The sequence below is a fragment of the Ranitomeya imitator genome, chromosome 4 (genome assembly GCF_032444005.1).
Source record: "Ranitomeya imitator isolate aRanImi1 chromosome 4, aRanImi1.pri, whole genome shotgun sequence".
Classification (NCBI taxonomy): Eukaryota; Metazoa; Chordata; class Amphibia; order Anura; family Dendrobatidae; genus Ranitomeya; species Ranitomeya imitator.
This window is the reverse complement of record NC_091285.1, coordinates 135,930,673-135,957,125: the sequence shown is the minus strand read 5'-3', so window position 1 is coordinate 135,957,125 and position 26,453 is coordinate 135,930,673. Positions and strand designations below refer to the sequence as shown.

The 26,453-nt window shown below is 38.8% G+C and overlaps 1 protein-coding gene across 4 annotated transcripts in view; it reads right to left on the bottom strand.

The window, feature by feature from the left end:
* Positions 1-4,584: 4,584 nt before the first annotated feature.
* The window catches only part of P4HA2 (prolyl 4-hydroxylase subunit alpha 2), a 147,430-nt gene continuing 125,561 nt past the window's right edge, over positions 4,585-26,453 (bottom strand). Inside the window, exons 12-16 of one of the 4 annotated variants that reach the window (XM_069763941.1) lie at positions 25,905-25,964; positions 25,770-25,835; positions 18,082-18,150; positions 9,228-9,324; positions 4,585-5,354 (exon numbers count right to left, since the gene is read on the bottom strand). In XM_069763941.1, the coding sequence (XP_069620042.1) occupies positions 5,284-5,354; positions 9,228-9,324; positions 18,082-18,150; positions 25,770-25,835; positions 25,905-25,964 (363 nt within the window). In that variant the 3' untranslated portion in view covers positions 4,585-5,283. The remainder of the gene's footprint in view (positions 5,355-9,227; positions 9,325-18,081; positions 18,151-25,769; positions 25,836-25,904; positions 25,965-26,453) is intronic. The other 3 variants (XM_069763943.1, XM_069763942.1, XM_069763944.1) reach the window with 3 other exon arrangements.

Genomic DNA, 26,453 nt, shown 5'->3' with positions numbered 1-26,453 from the left:
TTTTTTCGTTCATTTGTATGGAGCGATTTTTTTCCCCATTTTCTATTGCAGTAATGCATTTTCAATGTTCTAGAATAATCATTCTTGGTAAATCATGGTGCAACCTTTATTGTTTTCTTAACCCCTTTACCCCCAAGGGTGGTTTGCACGTTAATGACCTGGCCAATTTTTACAATTCTGACCACTGTCTCTTTATGAGGTTATAACTCTGGAATGCTTCCATGGATCCCAGTGATTCTGACATAGTTTTCTCATGACATATTGTACTTCATGATAGTGGTAAAATTTCTTTGACATTACTGGAGTTTATTTGTGGAAAAAAATGGAAATTTGGCAAAAATTTTGGAAATTTTTGCAGTTTTCCAAATTTGAATTTTCATGCCCTTAAATCACAGTGATATGTCACACAAAATGCTTAAGTAACATTTCCCACATGTCTACTTTAGATCACAATTTTGGAAAGTAGACCCCCTAGGGAACTTATTTAGATGTGTGGTGAGCACTTTGAACCCCCAAGTGCTTCACAGAATGTAGAGTCGTGAAAATTAAAAATGCATTTTTTTCCACAAAAATTATCTTTTAGCCCCCAATTTTGTGTTCTCCCAAGGGTATCTGGAGAAATTGGACCCCAAAAGTTGTGTAATTTGTCCTGAGTATGCTGATACCCTATATGTGGGAGAAAACTACTGTTTGGGTGCATAACATTGGTCAGAAGGGAAGAAGTGGCGTTTTGGAATGCAGACTTTGATGCAATGGTCTGCGGGCGTAACTTTGCGTTTGCAGAGGCCCTGATGTACCCAAACAATGAGAAATGCCTCACAAGTGACCCCATATTGAAATCTATACCCCCCAAGGAACTTAACTAGATGAGTTGTGAGAACTTTGAACCCCAAAGTGTTTCACTAAAGTTTATAACGCAGAGCCGTGAAAATAAAAAATCTTTTTTTCCACAAAAATGATTTTTTAGCCCACAGTTTTGTATTTTCCCAAGGGTAACAGGAGAAATTGGGCCCCAAAAGTTGTTGTCCAATTTGTCCTGAGTACGCTGATACCCCATATGTGGGGGCAAACCACTGTTTGAGCGCACGGCAGAGCTCTGAAGGGAAGGAGCACTGTTTTACTTTTTCAACTCAGAATTGTATGGATTGAGATTGGACGTCATGTTGCGTTTGCAGAGCCCCTGGTGTGCCTAAACAGTGGAAACCTCCCAATTCTAACCCCCAACCCTAATCCCAACCCCAACACACCCCTAACCCTAATCCCAACCCTAACCATACCCCTAACCCTGACACACCCCTAACCCAATCATAAACGTAATCCTAACCCCAACTCTAGCCCCAACCCTAACTTTAGCCCCAACCCTATCCCTAACTTTTTCCCCAACCGTATCCCTAACTTTTTCCCTAACCCTAATGGGAAAATGGAAATAAATATATTTTTTATTTTATTATTTTTCCCTATCTAAGGGGTGATAAAGGGGGGTTTGATTTACTATTTATAGCGGGTTTTTATAGCGGGTTTTTATGTTTGGCAGCAGTCACACACTAAAAGACGCTTTTTATTGCAAAAAATAGTTTTTGCGTTACCACATTCTGAGAGCTATAATTTTCCATATTTTGGTCCACAGAGTCATGTGAGGTCTTGATTTTTGCAGGATGAGTTGACGTTTTTATTGGTACCATTTTCGGGCACATGACATTTTTTGATCGCTTTTTATTCTGATTTTTGTTAGGCAGAATGAACAAAAACCATCAATTCTTGAATTTCTTTGGGGGGGGGGGGGTTTATAACATTCCACGCTTGGTAAAATTGATAAAGCAGTTTTATTTTTCGGATCAGTACGATTATAACTTTTTTTAATGTTTTGGCGCTTTTATGCAATAAAATGCGATGACATACAGGTATATATTATATAAAAGAGGAGATGACACATAGGTATATAGAGGAGGAGATGACATACAGCAGGTATATAGTATATACAGAAGAGATGACATACAGGTATATACTATATACAGGAGATGACATACAGGTGTATACTATATATAAGGGAGATGACAAACATGTATATACTGAGGGGAAAATGAGAGGTGTGAGGTGAAAATGAGGGGTGTGAGGTGAAAATGAAAAGATGTGAGTGCAAAATGAGAGGAGTGAGGGAAAATAGTGGAGTGATCGGAAAATGACAGATGTGAGGTCGAAATGACAAGTGTTAAGGGGGAATGAGAGGAGTGAGGGGGAAAATGAGAGGCGTGATGGGGAAAATAAGAGAAGTGAGGTGCTATAACTAACCACAGATATTTACTATGCCCAGGCAACGCCGGGCTCTTCAGCTAGTTTAATGATAAAATGCAGATGTTTGTTTGTCTTTTTACTGACCAAAAAAAAAAAAATCACAGCATGCACAAGTTTCTTTCGTGAATCGGAGGTCTGTGATGAAAATAAAATCATATACCATGCATAACCACAGTATAGCATCCGATTTTATGGCTACATTGCATTTCTGTAACATAGGAAACTGTAAATGGTCCTGTACATGATTAAATGCTGCTGAGTAAAAAAGAAAATAAACAGATTGTATACAGACTGCACATGGATGACAAGTGAGAAAAAAAAAACTTACTTTTCTGGATGAAATGCTGAACAATACGCTCGTGTGAACCTTCCCTTAACTGTGCAAGCTACAGGTTCTATGCAGATACTTATGCTTTTGACCACCTGCCTCCTCATGAATCTGGTGAGCGTTTCCTATGCCTGCCATGCCCAGGTAGGGTAGCCAATGTTCCTTTAACTCTGAACCGGGAACTCAGCTTACATCTGTATCTCTAGGAGTATAGTTACCTTCGGTATCCTTTTATATGCTTGTTCAAGGCAATGATCACTTTTACATTTTTGAAACACATACTAGCCATATAGCCAACATGCAATAATACGTCATATTCAAGGAATGAGCTTTGATAAAGATCGCAGCTGCGATCGAAACACATCGCTCATGTCCTCATGTGCGCTATAGTGTGGTTCTAGGAGCCGGGGTTATTTTAATTACCGTATATACTCGTGTATAAGCCGAGATTTTCAGAACATTTTTTGTACTGAAAACGCCCCTCTTGGCGCATACAGGAGTCATAGTCCAGAAAGCCCTCGGGGGAGACTGTAGCACAGTGACAGCTGCAGCCGCCAGCTTCCAGAAGACATCAATACTCACCCTCCATCGCTGCATCTCTGTCCCAGCGCCAGCAGCTCTTTCCTGTCCCTGTGCTCAGTGGTCAGGTGGTATTGCTCATTAATGTAATGCATATGCACGCGACTCCACTCCCATAGGCGTGGAGCGCATATTCATAACCTTTATGAGCGGTACCACCTGATCGCTCAGCACAGGAAGAAGCTGCTGCGTCGGGACAATGGAGATGCAGGGACATTCAGCAACGGCTTGAGGAGGGCGAGTATGACGGGGGAGGACGCCAAGCCATGCATACAAGGGGGAGGACGGCTGAGCCAGCCATGCATACAAGATGGGACGGGGGAGCCATGCAAATAAGGATGGGACGAGGGAAGAGACATGCATACAAGGATGGGACAGGGGGAGCCGAGCCATGCATACAAGGATGGGATGCTGGGAGCCGAGCCATGCATACAAGATGGGATTGGGGGGAGCCATGCATACAACGAGGGGGCCGGGGGGAGCCATGCATACAAGAGTGGGAGCCACACAGAGCAGGACAGGACGAGGGGAACCACGCATACCGGAATACGAATGAGGGGACAATACATACCATGCTTATACTCGAGTCAATAAGCTTACCCAGTTTTCCGTGACAAAATTAGGTGCCTCGGCTTATATGGTATGTGAAATAAAATGTGATTTTTTTTAATTTTTTTTAATGAAGAGCTGGAACAGCAACTTTTTTCCTTGGTATACGATTACGTCTCATGAGGACGGAGTTCCGAGCACCTTCTGAAGATCGATGAGCTAGTTTTGTTTATTTATTTTCTGCACCATATTTAAGAAATACCTAGCCAGTCCAAGTATTTGAGGTGTTTAATCTCAAAAACCGGATGCCGCTAATTAACCCTTTGATTAGCTGTATAAAGTGCATGAGACATCTGATTTATAAATATGTGCTCATAGGAGGGATTCCATTCAGGGGGATGAATAATACTGAATGTGGAGTTGTTCCTAAATTTGGGTACTTTTTAAAGCTTTCATGCCAGAAATCTGACCTGAAAGCCTTGATGTAACTTGATATTAGCAACTCGCAAAATCAGTTCACTTACCTGTTAGAATTGGTGAACATTTCCTCATTTCCACTACTTGCAATGACATATTATTCCTATAAACATGCAGGCAATGACTGGCCAGCCAGCTTAGGTGTCTCATGCAACATTGGGTCATGATAATGGTCAACATCCTACTGTCATGTGGAGCATCAAGCAGCACTCACACAGGAACAGTGAGCTATTGTTACAGGATTATTTTTACTTTGGGGCTTAGTTAAAAAGATTTTTTTTTATCCATAGAAGACCCTAATTAAATACAAGTGCGCAATAAATAAGTCAAATAGGTCATAAAGTTATAATAGAGAAACCTTTTCATTTCACACTTTGTTTTATTACTTTTATATCACAAAAATAGACTTTAACAGTTCAACCCAACTTTGCTTCACCCATGAGAAAATGTACAATGAAAGGAACATTTGAAAATCCTTATCTAAGAAAAACGTAGCTGCTACACCATGGCTCACAGTGCAGGTCATCTGACAAAATCATCATTTTACTAGATTGTCTAATTAACGGATACTTAGAGCAGAACAGCAAAATGTAACAAAAATAGAGCCTGATTTAGTTCCCTGTAGATTGGATGAATATATTTTTCCTTTAAGTGTGCTTCTCATCTTGGTTAAAATCATATTCATATTTATGAAAGATACCTAAAAATAGGCAGCAATATGTAATCTCTCTATGACATCAGCGATGAATCAGGTAGTGGTAAAATGATATGTGTCAGAAACTTGGACTCATAAACCATCTGCATCCCACACCCAAGATAAGGGAAAATATATCCAGACCCAAATTATATTTTTAGCACCTTTTTACTCGTTTATCTTTGTTGTATGAAATGTAAAGTGGAATTGACTGTATGGCTTTAGATTTCCAGAATCTTCCAAGGTTTCACTACTCTGGATACCAGGCGTGAATTAGAGAAATTGATAAAAAGTTCTAAAGACAGAATGTAAAAATAAAATATAAAGAAAAATAAAAACCAATAATAACTGGATATGCTGCATGTCAGTCAACTTCCGTTAATCCACAGGGCCGTAGAAATTCTTGTCCTCGTTCATGAAACCATTTATTTGAAACTAGAAAAAAATAATAAAAAAAAGCAGTGAACATTGTAAAATATAAAAATGGTATTGCCTGCAGCATATCTTTACAGTAATACAACGAACAAATTAGCATCAAATATATCAAGATTTTTCTTAAAGGGAAACGGTCAAAGTTTTCAGACCCCGAAGTAATGTCATTCCAGTAAAGTACCTGTAACAATTATTACTTCCATATATTGTAAGTCCATGTCTCCGTTGTCTTGTAATCCATCGGTAAATTCTTATGCAAAGAGCTTGCAATTGCACGGGCCTGGCCTGCACCTCCTATGGTCTCTCTTATTGGTGCTGGCATTCTGCCTGTGATTGACAGGTCAGTCTTTTGTGACCTATTCCCATGGCCGACATCTCGCACAGGCACCAATATTCTTGGGGCGGCACATGCACAGTAACAACAATATGCAAACATTTGCTGACAAAGAGGGCACCATTGATTTTTGGCGTCAACCTTGCATACAATTTGCAAATACCAAGTAAAGAGAAAAGAAGTATGCAAATCCATATGGATTACCATATCAAACAGTTTACTGTATGAATACACAGAAAGTACAAATTAATAATAATCTCTTTATTCATATAGCGCCAACATATTCCGCAGCGCTTTACAGACATTATCTCTGTCCCTGATGGGGCTCACATTCTAAATTCCCTATCAGTATGTCTTTGGAATGTGGGAGGAAATCAGAGAACCCGGAGGAAACCCACGCAAACACGGGGAGAACATACAAACTCTTTGCAGATGTTGTCCTTGGTGGGATTTGAACCCAGGACTCAAGGGCTGCAAAATAGAGATCAAAACAATTAAAAAGCACAAGAAAATGATATGTTTGACATGATGATCCCTTTGGATTTGCATTTTCTGTTTTCTAATTCACATTTGCATTTAAGTCATGAGTACATTGCAAGAACCGGACTATCCATATGCACATACGCTGCCCCTAAAAAATGATGGTACCTGAAGAAGTCACTGTCTAGTCTGCGCGGATAGTCTGACTTTCACAACATCATCATGATGTTACGGAGCATGCGCTACCCCCTGGAATGTGGGCGCCTGTGCGAGATGTCAGTAGAGGGAGCAGGTCACAAAGAAGCGTGACCTGTCAATTACAAGCAGGAGGCAAGTGCCAGGAAGAGAAAGAGGCTGGAGAGCTGTGTGTGAAGGCCAAATCCCTGACCTTGTGAGTTCATTTGCATAACAATTCGCTGATGGAACACTAGAGAAAGGAGACCCTGACAGAATATAAAGGTATGGAATTTATCATCATCAGGTACTTCACTGTGAGGATACTGCTTTGGGTCTATAACCCTGCTGACCAGTGCTCTTTAAAGCACATATGCTTCATTTTCCAATTTCTTCTACTTCTGCATATTTGTCCCACTTACATGTTCAGATCATCAACTTTTAATATGAGACAAAGATAACCCAAGTACTCACATAATACGGCTTTTAAATGATGTTTTCATTAAAGGAAAAATGCTGCTCATGCCTATTTGGTCTATGTAATCAAACAATTTCCATCTTAGCTATTAAATCTGCCAGTTAACTAAATACAATTGATAATTGGGTTCAATTTCACTAACCACATCAATCTAAGTTTACTGCCAGACCCATTAAGTCCAACATCACATCAACGGAATTTGGCAATGTAACACAGATAAATGGTCTAATAGATTGTGCGATCATGTGCTGACTAGAGAATCAAATGCAGATGCCAAGGTATGAGTCTGAAAAAACAGTGGAACAGTGTTATTCCTAGAATTGGTTGGCCTACCAAAATTTTACTAAGAGAGTCTGGGTTCTATTGTCTCCTAAATGAGTTGTTTATGAGCAATGAGCAAATATTGAAATATCTGCAGGCCTCACTCTAACCACTATGGTTAATGTACATGATTCCATGAAAGGAAAGACACGTCAAAAATGCCATCCTTGAGAAAGTTGAAAGGTGCAAAAAGTATCGCCTACAGAGGCTAGTCTCCCATTTTCCAGAAAAAAATGTAGAAGATACCCAATAATTTTAGGATAATATTATTTGGACAAATATGTCAGTAACGGAACTTTTTGGAAAATATGGATCACGTTACATCTGGAGTAAAGTTCACATCATACTAACATGGTGGTGGTATTGTGATGGTATGGGGCTGCCTGGCTTCTGCGGGACCTTGATGACTTGTCATAATTGATGTAGCCATGAATTCTGCTATAAAAATTTTTTCTCAAAAGAGATCCTGTCACAAGAAAAAAAGCTATTAACCTGTAGATATGGGGTTAATCTGCAGATTAATAGTGTTATTAGCCTGCCTGGCATCGGCAATTGACCTAACGTTGCGGGGAGAAAATAACTTTATTCTCCCGGCAGCGTTCAGCTTCAAATCATGAGGGGGTGGTGTCGGCATAGGTTCAGTCATTGCACTGAGTACACAGAGCGGCGGCTCTACCGCACCCCCGACCCTGACTGGCAGCCGACTTCAAATCAGAGCCAGTGTCAGTCAGGGGGTGCGGTTACTAAAGTAGTACTTGAACGGCCCCTGTAAATGAAATCTGAATCCTGCGGGAAGGGGAATATTATTAATTTTCTCGATAGCGTTCGGCTAAGTGCGGGCACTGGGCATGTTAATAATGCTATTAACCTGCAGATTAATGCCATATGTTAAGGTTAATAGCGTTTTTGCATTTTTTTCTGGTGACAGGCTCCCTTTAAGAAGAATGACCCTCCATCAGTTTATTCCTCAAAGTTCCAGGTCAGTTATCTTGTGCAGCAAGCCAATGATCTGAAGCACACAAAAAGGTCCACCCTTGAATGGCTCAAAAAAAAGAGACAAAAAGTTTTATGAGTGGCAGAGTTAAAGTGGCTTGAAATCTACTTGGATGCTGTGGCAAGATCTTAAAAAAAACAAAACTGGACAATGTCGAAAACCACCCAAACGAACAATTCTGCACAGCTGTGTAAAAAAGACTCATGACGAGAATTTGATTACAATTGTTCATACCCTGGGTAACACAGCAAAGTACTAGGTTTAGGAGATTAATTACTTTTTCACATGGCATATATAAAAGGTTTTAAAAAAATGTTTAGCTTCAATAAATTATCATATAAAAGCTGCATACTATGCTTACTCATGTTTTATTTATTAAAATAAATTGGATGATCTCCGGTTTTGACTGCACTTGCAACATTTTTCCATTATGAAAGAATTTCTAAAACATTTTCATCCTGAAATATTTATGTAAAGGTCTACCTAAAGAAAATTACACTTGGCTGTCGGCAAAGACAAGTCAAAGCCAAAGATCTGCATTGGCAGGTTAGCATGTAATGAAGTACTGTACTGATAAACTGACACATGCAAAATTGTTACTTGGAATAGAGTAAAAAAAAAAAAAAATATCAAGAAACCTCCTCCATTGTCACCAGATTTACTTATAACGATGAGTCAATCTATGATCACTGCGTAAGGGAACATGTACTTGGGAAAAGATTATCTAAAAGGCAATTTTTGGCTGTGGTTCAAATAGAATGTCAGAGAAAAAAAAACTGGAAGCCAGTAGTGCGCAAAGAAACATGGTGGACAAAGTCATAAGATAACTGTGCATAGGGCTGTAAGCTTATTAGACAGCATGCTGCATTACATAACTAAAAGAAAATTTGCTTCTCATCCCCAGTTAAAGAAGGTATTTGGATATGTTAATTGCCTTATTGTTTACCATAGGTAGTTTGACATGTTTATTATATACTCTATCCCCTCCCATGAAGGGGGGCTGGGTAAATTATTTAAAAATTGTTTGACATATGTTTATAAAGCAAACATGTACATTCTAATGTAAAACAGAAATATTACCTGAAAATAACTTACCCCACTTACTGCCGACTAATACAGGACAAGCTGCGTGCCTTGTCCTATAGTCGCCCTCTCCACTTTTGAAAAGATTGTACCAGAAGACCGCAGTGCCCTACAATAATAGAAGCATCAAATCTGCTTAAACACTGTAGGTCACAGCCAACTGTATTTTGACAAGTTCAAGTAATCGGAGCTGGTTTAACAGCCTCTGAAAATGCTAATCAGGAGCAATGACACATTCCAAATATTAACACGAATATTATTAGCACAACTGCTAAAACAGGACTCCATCACTTTGCTCCACAATGGTCATAAGTTTGCCAAATGTCAAAACCGAAGAGATGGTCAGGCCCACTTCTACGGTTGTGCTTTGGTTCCTTGTACTCTGTACATATATGGAATGTGGCCCCCATTTTGGGGCTTTTTGTCTTCTCTATATGCACTGCTCTAAAAATTAAAGGGAACACTAAAATATCACATCCTAGATGTCACCGAATGAAATATTCCAGTTGTAATTCTTTATTCATTGCATAGTGTAATGCGTTGAGAATACTAAAACATAAAAAGGATCAATGTAAATCAAAATTAATATCCCATGGAGGTCTGGATTTGGAATGATACTCGAAATCAAAGTGGAAAATCAAATTACAGGCTGACCCAACTTCAGTAGAAATGCCTCAAGACAAGGAAATGATGCTCAGTAGTGTGTGTGTGGCCTCGACGTGCCTGTATGACCTCCCTACAACGCCTGGGCATTCTCCTGAAGAGACTGTGAATGTCTCCTGAGGGATCTCCTTCAAGACCTGGTTTAAAACATCAGTGAACTCTTGTCCAGTCTGTGGTGCAACGTGGCATTGGTGGATGGAATGAGATATGGTCTCCCAGATGTGCTCAATTGGATTAAGGTTTGGGGAATGGGCAGGCCAGTCCATAGCATCAATGCCTTAATCATACAGGAACTGCTGACACACTTCAGCCACATGAGGTCTAGCATTGTCATGCATCAGAAGGAACCCAGGACCCACTGCACCTGCATATGGTCTCACAATGGGTCTGATGATCTCATCCCGGTACCTAACGGCAGTCAGGATACCTCTGGTTAGCACACGGATGGCTGTGTGGGCCCTCCAAAGAAATGCCACCCCACACCATTACTGACCCACTGCAAAACCAGTCATGCTAAAGGATGTTGCAGGCAGATCGCTCTCCACGGCGTTTCCAGACTGTCACATGTGCTCAGTGTGAACCTGTTTTCATCTGTGAAGAGCACAGGGCGCCAGTGGCGAATTTGCCAATCCTAGTGTTCTATGGCTGTGAGCACAACCCCAATCTGTGGACGTCGGGCACTCAGACTGTAGAAGGGAAGTGCCCCAAAATGTACATCTTTACGTAGAGATGTTTATAGTGATATATAATTCCTCCACATGTGCTCAGTAGGCCCCCTCCTCCACCATGCACCATGTGCTGGTATATCAGATTTCATTCAGGATTGATGGGATGTACCTTTGCTAGTGAACAATAGACTTGTGACCTCATCCCCACACACCTGGTGCTGAACAAACCTCTTCTTGACTGGACATAAAAGGGACAACACATGTGCTTGGAGGCCCTCTTTTGCTTTGCCTGCTTCCTGGAATGATGATGGACCCACATGGCTTATACTCATTAGGGATAGCAAGCTATAGATGGGAGGGCTGATATTGTATGTGTGATTTGGGCAGTTAATTGTGGGTTTTTACACTATGTGATATTGTTGTGATATTACTAGATATTGTGGGTTATTACTGTATATTGTAGTGATATTACTGTATTAAGAGTTGTAGTAGCTGTGTATATATATATATATATATATATATATATATATATATATATATATATATATATATATATATATATATATATATATATATATTTATAGTCGCCAGCTTGGGTATAAATATATAGTATGATATAGACTGCAGACTTGTGTGTGCAATATATATCCTTTATTGTTTTTATCCTTTATTGTTACACTGTTTTGTCTCAGTTAGTATATTGTATAAGGAAAAGATAACATTGAGGCATACTTAGTGGATATTAATTGGTGAGAATAGTTAATACCGGACCTCAATAGAGGTGTAAGGAGAATTCCTTCTTTGGTATCTATAACGTTGCAGTATTTGCAGGGAGGAAATCCGGTCCTTTTACACAGACCATCCTTATGGAGTCAGTTTCTAACCGTTTGTGCAGACACATGCACATTTGTGGCCTGCTGGAGGTCAGAAACAAAACATCAGAAAGCATTGGTACCGAGATGTGGTCTGTGGTCCCCACCTGCAGAACCACTCCTTTATTGAGTGTGTCTTGATAATTGCCAATTATTTCCATCTGTTGCCTATTCCATTTGCACAACAGTGGACGCACTTGTCTGGGCATCGGTATAGCCCCCAACTTCTGGCAGCCATCCAAGGATAAATATAATATTTTTTATTGGCATTGTCCTTTGTTATTGTGGTAGACCCTATGGTGGAATTGGGTAGCCGGTAGTATGGGGGTGTGATTTCTGTGCATGCATAGGCTAGGATAATTTGAAATTGTGGATGATATTTCACCTTGCGGCAAATAGCCGGGGCTATGCATATATGTATTATAATGACAAGTTACATCTGCTGTTAGATTTATAAATACTTGTCGACAGATGCAGAGAATTAATATTCATAAATCTCTCTCTATAGATATATGATTTAAGTAAGTCCCTTGCCCGGATGAATGCATTGCTTAATAGGTATCGCAGTATACAAGCATGTTTTTCTATTCCCCTTTTTCCCCAATTGGTGCTATGTATTTTAAAGTTTGCGGTTTATAACAAAATTTGCATAAATTTTGGATAAATTGACCTTTTGATCATCGTTTTTTGGTTTGGGTTTTGCGAGTTATTTGATGATAGGTCTCGTAATCCTTATGGACACATGGAGATTATAGGTAAATGATTCATGATTCATACCATGTATTCTTGTCATACTTGTTGTATTTGGTCAACATTCAAAAGTGACCAAAACATCAACCAGAAAGCATTGGTACTGAGATGTGGCCTGTTGTCCCCACCTGCAAAACAACTCCTTTATTGAGTGTGTCTTGATAATTGCCAATAATTTCCATCTGTTGTCTATTCCATTTGCACAAAAGCATGTGAAATTGATTGTCAAACAGTGTTGCTTCCTAAATGGACAGTTTGATTTCACAGAAGCTTGATTTACTTGGAGTTATATTCTGTTGTTTAAGTGTTCCCTTTACTTTTTGAGCAGTGTAGCTTGTCTATATAGCTTTCCATTGGCAGGTGCAAAACAAGCCTGGGTCCTGCTCTGTACTAGTCTATTGAGGCCTGCTGGCACAGAGAGGCGAAGTACATCCTGATTGGGTCCACCTTATTGCAGTGGGATGGCTTTTATGCAAAAAGGGCCTACTTTTTGCTTTTTTTCTAGTATTTAAAGTGCAGTACAAATGACATGTCACTTTATTATTTTAGTCCAAACGATTACAATATCAAAATAATTATTTTTGCTTCACTACTAATCATCAATCATTTCCAACAGTACCATTTCCCAATTTGTGTCTTTTGGAGAGAACAAATTAACATGAACAGCTTTTCCAATAAAGTTTATTCTTCTTTTATTCAGGGTCCAGGTGTTTATGCTTACAGCAATGGCAATTATCTATAGCTTTATCCATAATAAATCTTTTTTAATAAACTGCAAAACATCCTGCTTTTCAGTGTTATGCCTGTCGGTTTAAAACAGATAGGCCGTCTATTAGGTACCATGGAGCGGTTTTGAAAGAAGGCAACCACATTCTGTTCATTTTGGGCTTTAACTACTTTCAAGCTGAATTTTACCTTCACTGGTAGCACCAGGCCATTTCTGTGAAAACAGTCAATGTCTGTCTTGGGGCTATGGAAACACACCATACTATTTTCAGCAGAGCTGTAGAATAGAATATCCCAAGTGATTCAGACGCTTGGAAAATACTCCTGAAAAAGCTTCTGGCATATGCACTTAACAAACCTCTGGTAGGAATGAAATAATTAGAAAGCTAAGGCCGTAACACATTAGATTAAAGTTAGAATGTGTATGGGTGCCTCCTGATGGTTGGGGGAGACAAGGGTTGGAAGCTTTTCTTCTCCATGATATAAGCTGCTAGGAGATGTCTGGCAGCAGCTTTTTTCCACGCCACACTAAAAGCAAATGCTTGGTCAAGCAGTACTTCCATATGTATGGTGGATGTCATGAGAGATGGAGAGACCTGTGTAGTCTCGAAAGCTTGCAATTTGTTACCATCTTTTCAGTTGGCCATTAAAAGGTATCAACCACTGAGGACTCTAAATTCTAAATATTTTTCTATCTACTGGCTAACACGGTACCAAGATGTACTGTATATCCTTCCTGTATAAGAGATGGTGTCAGCCAAAAGATAGCTCAGCTAAACACCCATTGCATGTGTTTGGACATGCATTGATCAGTAGTTTAAAAAACAGTTATCCCGGCTCTGCTCACTTTTCCAATAGGAGGAAAAAGGGGCTTCGTGATATCACACTTACTGAAACATCTCACAGAAGACAATGCCACATTCTCACCTTCTGGTGCGTAAGTGACTAGAGCCATTCTAACCCTAAAAAGAAAAATTCCCACTGAACTGATGAAAAAAAAATTTTTCATGACAGAAATATAAATATAAGATGGTTGGGGTTTTTTCATCCCCTTCTTTTCATGGTTGAAGTCACATTTATTTTTCTACTTATTTCTTGCATTACATTGAGGAGTTATAAAGTATCAATAATCAAGTTTTTCTAACACTATGTTAGTGTTATTTGTACATTTCCAATACATTTGTTTTCTGTCGGATTAATGTGAAGTCCTGGATTATATATATATATATATATATATATATATATATATATATATATATATATATATATATATATATATATATATATACATACACACACATACACACACACACCTATATACATATAGATAGAGGGAGAGAGATCGATAAACACACACACACAGTGCCTTGCGAAAGTATTCGGCCGCCTGGAACTTTTCAACCGTTGCCCACATATCATGCTTCAAACAAAGACACCAAATGTACATTTTTGGTGAAGAATCAACAACAAGTGGAACACAATTGTGAAGTTAAACTAAATTTGTTGGTTATTTTAATTTTTTGTGGAATTTCAAAAACTGAAAAGTGGGGCGTGCAATATTATTCGGCCCCTTTACTTTCATTGCAGCAAACTCACTCCAGAAGTTCATTGTGGATCTCTAAATGATCCAATCTTGTCCTAAATGCCTAATGATGATAAATATAATCCACCTGTGTGTAATCAAGTCTCCGTATAAATGCACCTGCTCTGTGATAGTCTCAGGGTTCTGTTTGAAGAACTGAGAGCATCATGAAAACCAAGGAACACAGCAGGCAGGTCCGTGATACTGTTGTGGAGAAGTTTAAAGCCGGATTTGGATACAAAATGGTTTTCAAAACTTTAAACATCCCAAGGAGCACTGTGCAAGTGATCATATTGAAATGGAAGGAGTATCATACCACTGCAAATCTACCAAGACACGACCATCCCTCTAAACTTTCATCTCAAACAAGGAGAAGACTGATCAGAGATGCAGTCAAGAGGCCCATGATCACTCTGGACGAACTGCAGAGATTTACAGCTGAGGTGGAACAGTCTGTCCATAGGACAACAATCAGTTGTACACTGCACAAATCTGGCCTTTATAGAAGAGTGGCAAGAAGAAAGCCATTTCTCAAAGATATCCATAAAAAGTGTTGTTTAAAGTTTGCAACAAGTCACCTGGGAGAAACACCAAAGTTGTGGAAGAAGGTGCTCTGGTCAGAAGAAACCAAAATTGAACTTTTTGGCAACAATGCCAAACGATATGTTTGGCATAAAGGCAACACAGCTCATAACCCGGAACACACCATCCCGACTTGTTTAATAAAATAAACTCCTTTTTTCGAGTTAATTTGCCTCCCTTATAATACTCTCCAGTAGATACTGTATATTGCACGCCCCACTTTTCAGTTTTTGATTTTCCACAAAAAATTAAAATAACCAATAAATTTCGTTCAACTTCACAATCGTGTTCCACTTGTTGATTTTTCACCAAAAATTTACATTTGGTATCTTTATATTTGAAGCATAGAAAAGTTCTAGGGGGCTGAATACTATCGCAAGGCACTGTAAATACACACATTTTGACCAGTGACAAAGTCATGAACAGTCTAATTTTAAGGGTAGGAGACACACAATATCAAAAATTAAATCCAGAAAATCGCATCGCATGATTTTTATAAATTTATTTGCATTTTGCAGTGAGAAATAAGTATTTTATCCCTCTGGCAAACAATACTTAATACTTGGTGGCATAACCCTTGTTGGCAAGCACAGCAGTCAGATGTTTTATATAGTTGATGAGGTTTGCGCACATGTCAGGAGGAATTTTGGTCCACTCCTCTTTGTAGATCATCTATAAATCATTAAGATTTTGAGGCTGTCACTTGGCAACTCTGAGCTTCAACTCCCTCAAGTTTTCTATGGGATTAAGGTCTGGAGACTGGCTAGGCCACTCCATGACCTTAATGTGCTTCTTTTTGAATCATTCCTTTGTTGCCTTGGCTGTATGTTTTGGGTCATTGTCTTGCTGGAAGACCCATTTTTAATGTCCTGGAGGAGGGAAGGAGGATGTCACTCTGGATTTTACGGTACATGTCTCCATCCATTTTCTCATTAATGCAGTGAAGTAGTCCTGTGCCCTTAGCAGAGAAACACCCCCAAAAAAATGTTTCCACCTCCATGCTTGACAGCGGGGATGATGTTCTTTGGGTGATAGGCAGCATTTCTCTTTCTCTAAACATGGCAGCCGAGTTAGTGTCAAAGACCTCAATTTTTCTCTCATCTGACAACAGTACCTTCTCCCAATCACTCATAGAATCATCCAGATGTTCATTGGCAAACTTCAGACGGGCCTGCACATGTGCCTTCTTGAGCAGGGCGACCTTGCGGACACTGCAGGATTTTAAACCTTTACGGCGTAATGTGTTACCAATGGTTTTCTTGGTGACTGTGGTCCCAGCTGTCTTCAGATCATTAATAAGTTCCCCTCATTGCTATTAGGCTGATCTCTCAACTTCCTCATGATCAAGGATACCCCACGAGGTGAGATTTTGCATGGTGCCCCTGATCAATGTCGATTGACAGTCATTTTGTATTTCTTCCATTTTCTTACTATTGCACCAACAGTTGTCTCCTTCTCACCCATCGTCGTACTTATAATCTTGTAGAACATTCCAGCTTTGTGCAGGTCTATGATCTTGTCCCTGACATCCTTATAAAGCTCTTTGGTCTTGCCAATGTTGTAGAGGTTAGAGTCTGACTGATTAATTGATTCTGTGGACAGGAGACTTTTATAAAGGTGACTATGTAAGATAGCTGTATTTGATGCAGGTAACGAGTTGATTAGGAGCATCTAACGCAGGAGCCAGAACTCTTAAAATTCATACAATGTGATTTTCTGGATTTTATTTTTGATATTCTCTCAATCTTAAAATTAATTTACCCTTAAAATCATAGACCATCCATGTCTCTGTAAGTGAATAATATAAGTAAATAATTCCTTCAGTGTGTGTGTGTGTGTGTGTGTGTGTGTGTGTGTGTGTGTGTGTGTGTGTGTGTGTGTGTGTGTGTGTGTTTACTTTTTAAGGTATGGCCCTAGGCATTTGTAATTCACTTATTTTTGTGATTTTTTATACTATAATTTTTTTTCGTTTTAAAATCAGTAAATTCAAAACTTACAGACGACAATGGAAAAACGAGTCAGATAAAACGATCAATCAATAAGAGAATGTATGGCAATGTATTCATACAATTACACAGCCAATGTAACATCTTCGATAAAAGCCCTTTGGCGTTTTTAAAGGAAACATGTCATTTAAGCATAAGGCTAACCTGGGCTTAATCAGCAGGTTAATAGCATTTTGACACTTAGAACCCCGCAGCCAGGAGTGGCATTAGCACAGTATTAATCACAGGTCTGTATATATCAGTGGCTGTAACCATGCCTCACAGCACTGATTGACAGCTGATACTAATGCTGAGAGAGTTGTCAGTCAGTACCGAGGGTGCGGTTACAGCTGCCGTGCGCTATACACTGAGCGGTGACTGAAACAGTGCTGCCACCAGCCCTGTTACCGAAACCAGAACGCTACTGGGAAAAATAAAGTTCAGAAATTCATAATGCTAGTAACCTGCAGATTAACCCCATATATGAAAGTTAATTGTGTTTCTTCACATGACAGATTCCCTTTAAAGGGGTTGCCAATTACTATGTCAACCCCTCCCCAATCCAAATGCTTCCCATTATAAAATAACACCACCTATACTCACCTCTGGTGCCATTCCAGCGGTGTTGACGCTGGCTCTTCTGGGACTTTTGTGACATTGTTATGTCATATGATCCCTGCTGCCAATTAACAGCCGCTTCACTCTCTCTCTCCCATCCTGTGGATGCTAGTCAAATACGGAAGTAGTGAGAGTTGAGGCTCCTCTCAAATCCTCCAGATGTTGGATTTGTCCAAAGGAGGGGAGAAAGTTTTTCAGAAGACCATGGCTTCTTTGTCACTTTACAAGCAGCATAAAAAAGTGCAAATTGTGCTGGTAAATATGTCACATATCAAACAATCCTACTTTCTAGAGCGGAGTATGCCACAAACTGGCATAAAAATACTTTGTTGATGTTCTGTAGGCTTGTTTATCTGAGCAATAAAAATCATTCCTTAAATTATAAATTTTTATGAGTATGCTTTTGAGTTTAGTACTTACCTTCCTGGGGTAGATTGCTGCACCAAAATCTGGGAACACAGTTGCACCCCCCGATTGAACATCGCTCATCTATGAAAAGCCATGTGAAAGTTAAATTAAAAATGCAGAACTTCTAGAGTAAAAACTTTATGTAATAGGACCTCAACCAAATGCAGTGATAACAAGATTTTCAAATCTTCAGCATGGTTATTATGTTGACGAGATGGGACAGATTTTCACACCAATTATATACGAATAAATTGGAATCCATAGTAAATCTTTACCACAACCTACATGGATCACGTGAATTTGCTAATGGTCTGGATTTACTTTCACCAATTTCTGCAAACTTAATCTAGAATTAGTCTGTAGATTTGCAAATTAACACTCAAATTTAAATAACTGGAATTAAATAATTTACATAAAAACAATGTATACATTGCCACAACAGAGATATCAGAGCCCACAAAAAAGTATTTGATGTATTGTAAATGACTGAGGAGAACATTATTGAAACTTTTGTTTCCAGACAAGAGTACAGTCAGCCACATACATAGGTAAATGTGATATTTTTAACAATGACAGAAGTTGATTTAAAAAATGCTACTTACAGTCAACAAAAGACTAAATTGATACCAATGGTGAAAATTGGTGAACAATAAAGCAGGAGCAGAATAATATAAAAAATAGTAAGTAGTAGTTGCTAAAAGTGATGTTTGGCAGAAAATCAGAGACAGAGCTCCAGTCATTATTGGAAGCAGGCTTTTTTTCATACTTCTGATTCTCCTCAAACAAACATGTAATCATAGGTATTTGTCTTTGGTGGTCAGGTGTATGACATGGCTTTAAGCATGAGTTGAAGAGGGGTTAGTGGGGATAGTCAACCTTAAAAAAAAGGGACACCTTCTCATGTGTTATTAACATAAGCCTGAAGAAGTAATTGGTCACTGTATTTTAGCCTTCGCCATTAGTGATCACTACAATTTTGGGTGCCTGTGTATAAGGAGGACATCAGGTGCAGACAAGAGAGACCAAGGTTATTAACTAGTCCAAGACCAGACCAACTAACCATTTTTATTTTATTTTTTTTTTATACCAGACACAATTTGGGAGTGACGGAGCCAAATTTTTAAAATCTGACCAGTGTCACTTTAACAAATCCCAGTGATTTTGAAAATGTTTTTTTCGTGACACATGATACTTTATGATAATGGTAAATTTAGGTCGATATATTTTGTGCTTATTTACAAAAAATATTAGAAATTTGAGAAAAAAAATTAAAAATTAAAAATGTTTGCAAATTTTCAAACTTTGAATGATTATCCCTTTAATTCAGATAGTCATGCCACAGAAAAACACTAATGGATAACATTTCCCTCATGCCTGCTTTACATCAGCGCCATTTGTAAAATGTTATTTTACTTTTTTAGCATTTTAGGAGGTTTAAAAATGTAGCAGTCATTTTTCATTTTTCAAGGAAATTTACAAAGTTTATTTTTGTAGGGACTTATCCATGTTTGAAATGACTTTACGGGTCCCATATATTGGGAAACCCCCAAAAGTTATATCATTTTAAAAACAGAACCCCCTGACATATTGAAAACTGCTGTCAGGTAGTTTATTAACCCTTCAGGTGGTTTTCAGGAATTAATTCAAAGTGGCGTGACAGAAATGAAAATATGTATTTTTACCACCTAAATGTCACTAACTTCTGAACAGGTTACTACAGCCATTGTGAATTGCAATGGCAAACATCAGGACCACACAATCATGATCTGAGTGCACCAACTGGGATGAAGAGGATGCCCCCACACTTTGATAACCATTTATAATGATGTAGTCACTATTGACAGCAGCATCTATGGGGTTAAAAAAGATCTGGACAGTGCCAACACTGATCGTGGATGATGCAGTAAGCTGTCAGCTATAGTGTCCAGCCGACAGCTGCTGGATTGTCTCCTGTATCAGGAGACTATTCTCTTATATGTCAGGTCAGATAAAAGACGTACTGGCTGTCATTAAGGGGTTAAAGAGCTATTAAAATATTCTCACTCATATTCAAATTATTTTTACATCTTTCTTTTGTGATTCACAGAGCTTTTATTTTTATGTCACTGTCATATTCACTCTTTTTTGTGGTATTTGGACAATACTGTTAGAATAAAACAAGTGTCTGTTGTTCCTTTTATTGTATACTGCATTTCGTGCCCCCATAAGGTCATAAAAGACCTATTAGGAAATATTTTTAATTTCATCTTATTTCCCCTGTAACTGGAGGCTGGTATATTAGCCCAAGTTACAAGGGAACTTCAGCCTCCTAGCTGTAAAGCCAAGCTGTCTCGGTATGCTAAGTCCCAGAAGCTCTTATTCCCTCCCTATACACAGCGATTAACAACCAGCCAAGCTAAATCAAACAGATGGGGGCTGGTATTCTCAGGCTTGTAAGGGGCCATGGATATTGCCCCCCAACCTAAACGGATAAAAGGCGCATCTATTAGAGACGTAAATTCAGGCGTTTTGCCCAGCTCTTCCCACTTGCCCTGTGGCAGTGGCAAGTAGGGTTCATATTTGTGGGGTTGAGGTTAGCTTTGTATTGTCCGGTAACATCAAGCCCACAGCTTAGTAATGAAGAGGCATCTACAACCCCTGGCAAAAATTATGTAATCACCAGCCTTGGAGGATATTCATTCAGTTGTTTAATTTTGTAGAAAAAAAGCAGATCACAGACATGGCACAAAACGAAAGTCTTTTCAAACGGCAACTTTCTGGCTTTAAGAAACGCTAAAAGAAATCTAGAACAAAAAATGTGGTAGTCAATAATGGTTACTTTTTTAACCAAACATAGGGTAAAAATTATGGAGCCCTCCAATCAAGTGAATGGGGTCCTTGGTACTATTCTGGTACCCAAACTATTTTTCTTTACTGTTCAGCTGAATCCAAACATCCAGGGTTCTGCCCACCTCTACAGTTGATTAATTGAACAAGCTCAAGGAGACGGAGTGGCAGTTTTGCTATTAAAATATATTATTACACGCTATGGGTACTAGTCCTAAACGTTGATAAAGGAAATTAGTTTGACTGCCCTATATGGAGTTGGAAAGTAATTGATCCCCTAATATGGGACAATAAGCATCTGCCCCATGGGACATATTCCTTTCTCTAGATTAAGATGTTAAGACTTTTAGTTAACTCTATGGAATTGTGTCTATTTGCATCATTAAAACTACAACAAATTTACTGTAGTATCAGTGTGCATCATGGTGCTATTTTTAATGGAAGAGACTAATCCTAAGATCCGAGAACTCAAAGGTAAAAAGTACCTTTCACCAAATTCTTCTACATAAAACCTGATCTTACCTCTATACCCAATGCTACCTATTTTTCTTGTCAGAAATAAACAAACTCAATTCCAAACAGAATGATTTTGCAATTTATTACAAGAGGTCACCGCTTTAGAAGAAAAAAAAAGGCACAAATGGAAAGATGAATTGAGTGGAAACAAAGGCAAAACATCAAAAACTCCACACAAAAAAAGAAGCAAACGCAATTGTTCTGCCCATTCATGAGCAGCAAGATAAATTCATAGCGTAGTACCAGTTACAACCCTTAGAGGTCATTAGTTAGCCATGTATCCTCTTTCTACATACAAGAGTGTTTTCCCCTTTAAGTGAGCAGTATATTCTGGTTAGAACCACCCCCTCAGCTCTCCAAGGAGAACGTTTTGCAGACATGTTTCCCTGGGCTTTGTGAAGAGATACACGTGTGTCCTTGCTCTCTCTCTTCACTACAATCACTCCCCCTTACTAGTGGTTCCCGTTTTTACCATTATCAATACCATCCACTATGATTGTCATCCATTATCGTTCACAGTATCATCTCAATAAATATAGACTTAAGAATCCATACAGTCTGTTTACTGAGAAGTGGATGAAAGGTTTATCTGTATGCTGGAATCCACACAGCAACATACATGGAGGAAGGCAGGACAGCAATAATTAATTGGGCACTTAATGAGAAGTACTATACTCTTTAAGGAGCAAAGTATTGAGGCACCATTAAAGTTAGCACTTTAAGAAGGAGTTCCTACGGATAGTCCCATTTTTGAAATCTGAAAAGTCAAATCACTTTAGAAATTGATTTAAGGTGTTGAAAAATGTTTCACTAAATGAACTTTAAGACTTGAAACGCCACAAGTTCTTGTCTCTTGAACGTTGCGGACCTGCAGTAGTAAATACACCACACTGATAAAAGCTGGAGGTACTGTACTGTGTTTTAATAGAAAAAAAATTGTTTCTAATCCTGTATAACTATTAATACAACAGAAAAGTGGCAGCAGTGTTTTCCTGACAAGGTCTCCAAAATATCGACCAATACCTCACATATTTATATATATTTTTTGCACTTTATTTTTCAGGGTGCAGCCAGGCCCAGCACGTTAGGTCTTATATACTGGGGTGTCCACATGGGATGCATTTACATAGTGCTGGGCAGCCCGCCTGATCTAATAGTATGGGCGTCACAAATAGGCTGTAAACCAGATACTGTGCATTATCTGTATGTGAACAGTGCCCTGTACAAGCCTCTACTGTGCAATCATATACTAAGCAGTCACCCCTTCATGGATTGGTAGGCTGTGAGTGGTTGTCTTATCAGCATTTTGCACCTGTGTTGCCGCCATCTTTACTATGTGGGTTTGATGCATCCGGATAGTGCATTTGTTCGGAGACCTGGACAGGTAAGCACTGCTGCCCCTTTTCTGCTGTACTAATTCTTAAATTTTTGGAGGATTTTTAGGCCTCTTTTTGTGGCTTTGCTATTGAGTCTAATCCTGTATAACACTAAAAATACAAATGCCCTGGATAACATAAAATTAAAGGATGGCTGCATATATCCTTGGAATAACATGAACTCTGTCCCATCTCTCGCTCTTCATTGCTTTAGTCAAAAAGGAAATCAATCAGAAATCTTCAAAATGAATTCAAGTGGTTGACTCATTTGGACGTGCCAGCATCGGGGAAAGCTGTGGGCGGCCAGTGGCAGTAGTATATATTACTATATGGTTCACACTAATAGAAGGGTATTGGGGGGACAACATTTTTTGTGGAGATACATTCCACTCTGGTTAATCGAATGTTGTCATAAATTGGAGGGTCCCTTTTCTTTCATGTTTATTTGCCCTGAGCAGTTGGACCAACATGTTTAAAATCCCCAATATTACAAAAAAATAGACAAGTAGACAAAAATATATTTTTACAAACATAGTACTATATGGTTAGCAGCTAGTAATACTTATTTGCATATGCAGTAGGGGCTCAATATATTCTACGAACTCTGATCAGATGGAAATACCAACTATAAAGGGGTGATTTCTTTCTAGGAAGCTATTGATTTCTCAAATTGCTGTAAAACATGTTAAGATATGGAAAATCCACTTTCGAAAAGAATTGTAGCTAAACACGTTTGTACTTCTCTGCCGTGTTACATCTCATGTGCATGTTTCCTGTGTATTTGTGGCTAACCAATTTTTATTCATGTAGTGAACATTTAACCAACATTTCCTGGCTAGCAACATGTTTTCCATCAAACAGCACAGACTGCAAGAGTAAAACTGAATAATGGTCGATCTGAATGTTACGGTACACAATATAGAAAGGTGTTACAAAGTGCTACAAGAGGATGCAAAGTTACTCCTAAAGTCCCCGTACAACTAAAAGAAAAGAAATATGAGGTTTCTAAACATGATGCTTGTGTTACATCTCAGGAGAAGTCATTTTGTATAGACAGGTCAAAAGTAAGAATGGATAATTTAAAGGGTTTTTTATAACCCAATATATGATATTCATTTGAAACCATATAAAGATGATGTAATTGATCGAAAGCACTAACAAAGTGACTTTGCAAAATTAGATAACCCGATGAGCATTGCATCATTTTCCAAAAGCTACTTCCAGTGTCTGACATCTGCTAGGATTTAGTTTTGCTGCATGTTTTTTGAGGGGTTTCTTACCAAATCTCAATGGATCCAGGATTTGACTTAAACGGTTTGTCACATGAACAAAGTACAATTTAATCAATAGATCTTGGAATAATAATAAGTTTCACAATTGGATGTTCCTGTGCTGACATAATCTTATAAATGTGCCCCTGCTGTGTCCTGTGTAATGCATAATGGCTCTGTCTGGCCGTAAGGTGACATGGTTTGCACAGTTTCGGCCACGAAATGTAGCAAAAAGACAGACAGCACGGGATTGCAGCTGCCGTTTTTTGTAAAGAAGAACATTTCCCTGTCTGTTTAAAAGTTGTTTATCTCATAGAAAGAATCATCGGTGATCCTGTGCTGTCCCGTCTGTATACGCTCTCGCTTCCTTCCCTGCCCAGGAGCTGTGGTATATCTGTCTGCTCCTGCATAGTCAGACACAGCCATTACAACATACCACATAGCACGGTTGCACTTCTAAGATTATCTCAGCACAGGAAAAAAAAAACATTTTTAAAACAAATCCAATTATGGAACCTATTTTTTTTGTAAGATCTACTAATCAAAATGTATTTTGTTTGTGGGAAAACCCCTTTAAGGTGTGCCTGTAGAGATCGGACATCAGGAGTGGGGAAATGCAGCTGTATGCTGGCCAGCTCGGTGAGGGATATAACCACTTTCAGGACTTCTTGTTCTTCTTTACCCTAGTTCTTAATTACAGTTGCTGTATGTATGAGGTTTATTGTCCTGCTGCAGAATAAATACTGTTTATAAAGAGGCTATGTTTGGGCTTATACTGTATATTTTTAGGGCTATGTGGGGGCTCATGTTGTATATAGGGGGGTGTCAGCATACTTAATTCTGCTCAATATTAAGTGATACTATTAATATAAAATAATAATTGGGAAAATTAAAATGCCCATCCCTGACTTACCCACCCTATACTTATTTCAGACCCTTTCTGTCCCTTCTCCGACAAGAGGGCATTGCTTTGTTGAAAGTGGGTGTGGGTTTCGCAAACAAGTTTTGGTGGAAATTCCTTTAACAATATAAGCGAGCTACTAATAATATTGGAGCGTTAATGACCTAATGTGAGGATGGCGGGTATTTTAGTATTCCTTGGAAGCATTCCCTTTGTGATTGTACATCCTTGAGGATGCAAATTGCTTGACATTGCCCCATGAACAAACGTGACTCACTAAAAACTACGGTATATGAATGCAGTAATAAAGACCGGACATTTCTTACTAGTTTTCACCACTTTTGGTACAGATGTTTTGGCTATCCAGAAAAGCAACCCAGTGAGTAAGGCTGAACAGAAAGTGCTGCACATGATTTATGAATAAAAGATTACATTTTTCAGGAAACCAAATCCCTTTGGCAGAGTAAATTACTTCCAGATGACCATCTACTCAGAGGGAAAAAAAAACAAAACGTAAAGTGCCAGGTCCTAGAAAAAAAATTATTATTAGGAATACATGTATTTATTAAAATATATATGTCAGGAGATTGATTCTTTAAATTCAGATTATAGAAGCATGGGCAAGTTACATATACCGGTACTACAAATGATGACAACGAGTCTGAAAAAAAAAAGAAGTGCGAGCGAATGGTAGGATATTAGACCATTGTGTTACATGAATACTACCTCTGTATCTGGTAGCCATTCTATTATACTCTCCCATATTTGTGGTGTACAACCTTCCAGATTCATTGGAGCTACCATACTTACGTAGTTCAGAAAGGTAGCCACACGATTGCCAGTCCCTAAACGCTTGAATACATCAGGTTCCTCTTTCTATAAAATTAAACGTGAGAATAAAATGCAGACCTGAAGGGGTCGCAGGACAAGTAACATGGTACTTACATAGTTAAGATATGTTGCAAGCCTATTTCCATCCGATTTGAGATTGGGGTCAAAGGGACGCTGCAACAGACAATAACTTTAACCCAAAAATCAGGAGAAAATAATCATAATCGTTTGTTTTTAAGTATTGAACACAAAATACAATTGTACTTTGCGTAAAAGTCCAGCCAAAAAATAGATAGTCTAGGGAAGGCACTTGATACCCAAATTTGTGAGATTACACGTCTTAAACGAGGGAGAAGATGAAGAGCGAAAATATGTAAATCACTGCAATGTGCCTAGCTTTATACAGAAATGTGCTTGCTTAAGCTCTAAAGCAAGTAGAGAACTAAACCAGTCAGTATGTCATTTCATCTGCATTTGCAAGCCAAAACCAGGAGTAGATCCAGGTGTTTTCCCAGGGAATCAGCATTTTGGCTTACAAATATTGATTTCTGGGACCTAAATGTTGATGGCCTACCCACAAGCCAACATGCACAACATCCCCTTCAGTGGGTCCACAAGCAAAGCAACCAATCCCAAGGGCCGAGACCGAGGCCTCCCTCACAA